This window comes from Taurulus bubalis (genome assembly GCF_910589615.1).
Source record: "Taurulus bubalis genome assembly, chromosome: 1".
NCBI classification, from domain to species: Eukaryota; Metazoa; Chordata; class Actinopteri; order Perciformes; family Cottidae; genus Taurulus; species Taurulus bubalis.
In genome coordinates, this window is record NC_136589.1 from 28,955,863 (window position 1) to 28,962,582 (window position 6,720).

Genomic DNA, 6,720 nt, shown 5'->3' on the forward strand with positions numbered 1-6,720 from the left:
TACTTCAGTGAGAAGTCTCTGCTCGCATAACCACTTAAGATACATTTACACATGTATATGTCACATTAAAGCACATTAAGAAATAATCACTCTTCAAACAAGGACACTCGGCTGCATCAGTTTATTAACCATTAAGCAATTGCTTCATTTTCATAAATCATTCCACGGCCTACAGTACAAATCTCATGGTACAAATCAGTCATTTTTTTTATACACAATAAATACAGCAAGTGGAATACAAAATTGATTCAACAGTTTATTATACCCTTAAGTTAAAGAATGGAAACTGGTTTTTAGTGTGGATACTTACTGTACACGTCAACCTGAGGCAACTTTGCAGAGGCATTGTGGTGGGTCTTGGTGGTTAATGGCCACACACCTGGTAAAATTAATATTGCTGCAGCATTGAACACCTTTTTCTGGCATTTCAAATCAAAAGGTTTTTTCCAACCTGAGCATATACTTGTCATATCATAATCTAACCATCCACAATTAGGAATTTAAGTAAATCCTATCCCAATTTAAATAACCATCTCATAGTTAACTGATCAAAATAGTGCTTGAATAAATTAGTTTTGATTGGGACAGTCATCAGCATTATAATTATTTAGAAGGCAAATGTATCCCGAACGTGTAACAATACCCACACAACACTAGACTGGGTTAATACAGTAGTCAGCTGAACATCCCAGCCTTTGGCTTCATTGAGCAGGTAGTCACATTATTCTACACCCGACAGTCAGTACTGGAAAACCATGGTGTGTGTCGCTGCTGCAACAGACATTATACAGAGTCAGTGTGGTGGATACTTCGTAGAAAAGAGACCTCTAGTGAAACATCCCACTAAACAATACACGGGAAGTAAATAGCGAAAAAAAAGAAAAAAGGTTTGGAACACACTCCCAAGATTGTCGGTACAAATACAGAGTGCAATCCTGGTCATGGTCTAATTTGCATCCTTCTCGTCTGGGACCCAACCAAACATGTATCAGTCTCCCCTGCTATCAGGGGTTCAAGTTTTATCAGACATTGCAATAAAGAAAAAGGGTTCCCCTCTTTTATTCATTAGCGGCACAATTTACCATGGAGCAGCAGGGGATACATAAACTAAATGCAATTTGGGAGGAAAATGCATGGAGTCAGTTTTAACCCATGGTCTCATCACAAGAGCTTCTCCTTTAACCTGCTGACAAAAAGAAAATCTCAATCCAAAATTCAATAATTACAATGAAAGTACCCAATAATAAGAGTAGTCATAATAAAAAGGCATTTCCATTTTGTTTGCATCTCTTAAATACAGGAATGCCGACAGGCATTATTTACAGCGCAACCCCCTCCCCCACACCCCTCTCCGGCTTGTGAAGAGAGGTGTGACGAGGTCAATGAGGCCGGCTGCTGGACTCTGAGGTCCGCCGCTGACGTGGAGTACTGTGGCCGTTCATGCAGCCGTTGTGGCGCTTGCTTTGTCCGCCGTTCAGAATGTCTTGGATGTGCTGTACTATCAAGTTGATGGCCACTGTAGAAAATGAGGAAGACAGATGTTTACAGAGAGTACCCACTGATTTGGCATTGTACTCCTATAAAACTTTTTTTTTTTTTTAAATCTCACATTTCTTTTCAATACCTGGTGCCTACATTACCCACAATGCAACACTATAGTCAACAGTTCAGTCAGACATTTTGTTGATTTATTGCTCATAGCAGCTACAATAGGCTCACTTCATTGCAACTCCACATCCCCAGATATTTCCAATTTTAAAACTTGTAGTCTTTAAACCCAACTGATGTTTATTAGACTTTACACGCAAGTAAATTGACCGATCTGTAAAATTCCCCTTCAACATTATTCCCAGTCTGACCAACAAGAATGCAACATCGGCATAGTGTAAAATAATTGTCCATACCAAGGTTATCTGCTCCTCGTGGAATAATCACATCAGCATACTTCTTTGTCTAGTAGAAATAAAGATAGTCAAAGTTACTGGCCAAAAAAGCATTTCTGATGATCAGAGATAAAAGATCAGCTGGACTCTCATGCACAACCACAGACTCTTGTAAGGTAAGAAAGTAACTTACTGGTAAACAGAACTCCTCGAAGGCTGGTTTCACAAAAGTGATGTACTGAGCCAGCACTTGCTCCAGCTCCCTCCCACGCTCACTGATGTCTCTAAGAACTGAAACCACACAAAAACCAATATAAATACTAGCCATTTAAATACACTGAAAAAAAGTTAAGAGGTGCAATGCTCTCCACCCTTTGTGTATCTACCCAAGTGTCACTACGAACCTCGACGAGAGAGTCGTGTATCTGGATCTGTGTCGACAAACAGCTTCATCTGGAACAGATCTCTGATTTCCTGCGAGTAGAACATGAGGATGCCCTCAAACAGGACCACGTCAGCCGGATACACCGTAATAAACTCCTCTTTCCTGAAACAGATTTCCTCCTCTTTGTCAGCGACTACAATCAGACATGTAGTATGCAAATAATAATAATTACACAACCAAGTTAATCAGGAACTGGTTCAACACGACTATTTGTGTGATTCCATTCGGCTAGAACACAATGTTGGATGTGACCAAACAGGAACTGAGAAGTGTTACAGATAGAGACGCTCACCTGGAATGAGTGACAAAGTCATAAACTGGGATCTGGACAGTCTCCCCCTGCAGGATTTGCCTGAGTGTTTGTTTTATCAGCTCACTGTCAAAGGCATCTGAGGAAAAGAAAAGACAAACGCTCAGTTGGGATCTTTGCGAGACTTTGTGTTACATAGACCCAGTTACACTGGCTTGGTGTGCACCAATGCCCATGTGGGACCCCACTCTGCACGTTTGGTAACCCAGGAATCCCTTTCCTGCAGCAGGTGTTGGGTTCAGTCCCTGAGCCTTAGAGCAGCTGCCTCTGAGAAAGGCCTGCTGACTGTGAGGATTTAAAATCCGCCGAGAAAGGAAGTAGGAGCTTCAGGGGGCTAAGTCAGACTCCAAAAATGGAGTGTATTCTTCTGCCAACACTCAGTGGTAGAACTCAGCCATGCATGCCACTGAACACAAGCCCGACTTAAAATGTTTTATATAAATTGCTTGTTTGAACTTGTAAATTATTGTAATCTAAAACAGAAAGCATTTATTAATCTGTGTTGTCCTAAGGCAGCTTCAGCTGTTATTGCACCTCTTTCCATAAAATATACATTTGGTCAGGTAGGTGGAGAATTCCAAAACCACAAACCCTATCTATATCATATCTATATATGAAATGTAAAATGATATGAAGGTCATCCAGCAGAGGGGATATATATCTCATACACTGCATTAGCTGCTCAGCGTGTGCATACCTGGGTGATCAAAGTTGAACTGGCCCTTAAGTGCTTTTGTCTTCTGCTCTGCAGTTAGCACCTTGTAGAAACTGTCCTGGCTGAGGATCACCACCTGCCGCTGGTGGTGGTCGATCTTGTTCTGGCCCAGGAGCTCCATAATCTTCTCGCATACTGACGACTGCAAAAACAGACAGAAAGTAGGCCGCTAGATTTAAAACTGGGGTGACTGAGCATTAACAGTCTACATACATGAAGGTAAAATAAACTTGCTGTGTGGTTAAAATCTGCAGGAACACTAGTATTTTTCACAACAGTCAACCCAAATATTAGTACAAAATATTTTCACTTCAGTCCCAATAGAACAGAAGTAAGAATTGTGGAACAAGCAGTCACATTTAAGCAGAAAATAGGGTGTGGGGGTAATTTCCTACCTTGTGTGAGGTCAACTAACAATCATAGGTGAAATGCCTAGAGACCCACCATGTTTGTCCCCACTGACCTTCCCAACCAAATGAATCTCATACCCAGTGCTGACTGGGCATTAACAGAGGCTCTGTTGCCTTTGTGCAAATGAAATGTACCCCTACCCCCATAGATAGCTGGCAGGTTGTGTCAGACTCAAATGAAACAATTTCAGAGAACTGACTAATCCACACTGATATTTAATGAGGCCATCTACAGCATCATGTTAGATGCTCAAACTCTAGATTGACAAACTGATAAACCAGAAATCCATTGTTATTCATAAAGTGAAAAGCAACCGTTTCAAAAGTAAATCCCTTTCACAGGGAAAGCTACTTGACAGGGGTTTGTAGACTAGTATATGGCAACATTAATACAGTTTTGTAAAATGGGATTAGAGGGTGCCTAGATTTAACAACTGAGTCGTTAACTTTTGTTTTCATTACCGATAGAACAAAGTGATTTTCTGTATTCAACCAGAACTGCCGATCTTTCCTTAAAACCAACGCCTCAGCAGTGAGGCGGAGAAATACAAAGTGTGCATTGCTGCCACGTTGTGCTGCTTTCAGGCCAGGGGGCTAAACATGCATCTTCCAGTGCACAAGCAGTCACCTTACGACTAGAGCAGTCTGGCCAACCGTACAGACACGCTTCCTTCAGTACCTTGTGTGGGGCTAACGGGAAGGAAAACACTGGCTCGATGCCAGTGCGAAGATATCTGGGACAAAGTCGGAAGGAGGGGCTAACCGGAGGACGGAGAGACGAGCGTCTGCCCTCGTGTCTAATTCTGTGAACCTAAACTACAAGTGAGACCAGCGAGTCACATATTCGACCCTTTATCTTTGAATGTCGTTTAGCTGTGGTCGTCGCCGACACCGTTGGTTGTTAAAATCGTGTCTCCAGATAACGAGGCGTGCTCTTAATTACCATTGAACGGTCACAAAAACAGACCGGTTCATAACAAAGAAAATGACGTCATCAACCGTATCCACAGCTGGAACGTGGGTGTCACTGTCGTGGTGGCGTTCACTGTCGCTCAAATTACGGTAAAAGGCCATTCTGGGAGGGTAGAGAGTTAATCTCTACTAATTACATACTACACTACAGCCTAACATCTGGGTTTGTTAACGTTGACTATACTGAACAAAGGACGTGGGCGAGATGACACATTTAGAGTTTCATTCCGTCAATTCGGACTATTACACCAACACCAGGTTACGTTAACGTCATTTAAGGTAACATTAGCGGTTATCCCAGGTCAGTCGAACAAAGCAAGTGGGTTTAAAAAGTGTCGGACACACTTTTACCATAATGATATTATGTAGAGCCAATAACAAGGTTGACACTTTATTTTGAATTCAACTCTTCGGGTAGCCTCGAGACAAGCTCGCGCTCATTGTCTAGTCACCGTTAGCACAGCCAGTGCTGTTGGATGTGATGGAATTTAACCGGGTAGCTAGCTCGGCTAAGGAAGATCAAGGCTCCTTTACGTCTAACGGTTATTGTTGCTGCTGACAAGCGACATCCCGTACGAAACGGAAAAAAAACTATTGAACCAACGCGAAGTTCAGTGACGTAAACGAACAACTGGCGACGTTAGACGCGGACCCAGTGAAGCTGGTGCCGAGCTGGATCGTTAGACAAACGATAGAGCGGTCAGTCATAACTCAACGTTGAGTCCGTGGGTTTGAGTCGCTGGAGCCACGCGGTCGACCAGCTGACGACAAAGACCGTCGCCGGGATTTAGCTCAAAACCAAATCTATGACAATTCGCGAAACCCGTCAAGTTAGCGAGCTGGAGTGCCAACCTTGCCGCTAGCGGTGCCCCCGGAGACACCGATGAGGAACGGCTGTCGGATAACGTCGGTGTTGTCGCCGCGGTCCCTGAGGTGTGTTTCACTGTCCCCGGCCATGCTTGCAGTGTGTCGTCACAGCTTCTGCGCTGGAACCTAAGTAAGGCGGAGCTCCGCCCACAACGTCCGTTTTAAGCGCTCGCATTTTTTTGTACATTAATTTATTTACATGTATTTGTTTTACAGTGTAGTTTAACTTTGATAGATGTAAAGTTTACATTTTATTCATTAATACATTTTTATATATCACCTTTCGTCCGTTACGCCTTGATGGCTGCTTGTGCTGTGTACGTTTTGATAGTCTGTTTTATCCTGTAATCCAAAACACATAAATACCACGTTTTTTTTCGTTTTTCATTTTAAACAAACAAGAGAAAAAACGGAAAAGCACAGCCGTTCCGACCCGGAAGTACGATTATGCCACGGCAACATTGTATGTACAGTATATGATGCAAGCACATTATAACAGAACATTAAACATTAGAAGAAAAATAAATAAATGAATGTACATAAATAAACCTGGGCCGATAGGAGCATGTGAACAACAGTAGTTGACAAGAGGTGGTTGAATAAGCATTTATCCATGTACACACTACACAGTAATAATCTTTTTTTTTTTGTCCGATGTATTGCCTCATAATCAACAGATGTTCCCTCTTCCAAGTAGGGTTGGTTCTGAAATGACATACAAATAACAAGTAGTTACATGATGAATTAACCATATATATCACATATCAGATTAAATAAAGAACATTAAATACATATGTATCAATAAGCTAGATAATTAACAAAGACACGGGTGACTTTAACGATAGATATGGTTTAAGTACACTTACACTGGCATCGGCTGGTAGAAAGGATAAACACTGTTACTTTGCGTCTCCTGATGCAGTCTTTGCTCCGCGTTCATTCAGCACAATTCGGTGGAAAAATAAACATCAGTGCTAACAGCAACAACTGTGCGCACTTAAACAGGACTTTGATTATACTATTGCGTACTGCATCACACAATGTACGGACTAATACAAAACTTGATTATTGCTGTGTACATGGATAAATGCATATTAAACCAACTGTAGTCAACTACT

The 6,720-nt window shown here is 41.9% G+C and overlaps 1 protein-coding gene across 1 annotated transcript; it reads right to left on the minus strand.

Annotated features, from left to right (window-relative positions):
• Positions 1 to 243: 243 nt before the first annotated feature.
• On the minus strand, positions 244 to 5,701 carry uck2b (uridine-cytidine kinase 2b). The gene is made up of 7 exons (XM_079217727.1): positions 5,588 to 5,701; positions 3,336 to 3,495; positions 2,621 to 2,717; positions 2,288 to 2,430; positions 2,077 to 2,174; positions 1,905 to 1,953; positions 244 to 1,516 (listed from the first exon to the last, which is right to left on the minus strand). The coding sequence occupies exons 1-7, from the start codon at positions 5,690 to 5,692 to the stop codon at positions 1,380 to 1,382; spliced, it is 789 nt and encodes a 262-aa protein (XP_079073853.1). The 5' UTR covers positions 5,693 to 5,701; the 3' UTR covers positions 244 to 1,379.
• Positions 5,702 to 6,720: the final 1,019 nt, after the last annotated feature.

What these genes read in the sequence shown, in the direction of transcription:
- uck2b (XM_079217727.1), bottom strand. Translation starts at nt 5,692, where the DNA reads ATGGCCGGGGACAGTGAAACACACCTCAGGGACCGCGGCGACAACACC. An exon ending in GGGGCACCGCTAGCGGCAAG is followed by an intron (nt 3,496 to 5,587) that starts GTTGGCACTCCA and finishes CTGTTTTTGCAG; the next exon opens with TCGTCAGTATGCGAGAAGAT. An exon ending in ACGAGGAGCAGATAACCTTG is followed by an intron (nt 1,517 to 1,904) that starts GTATGGACAATT and finishes CATTTTCTACAG; the next exon opens with TGGCCATCAACTTGATAGTA.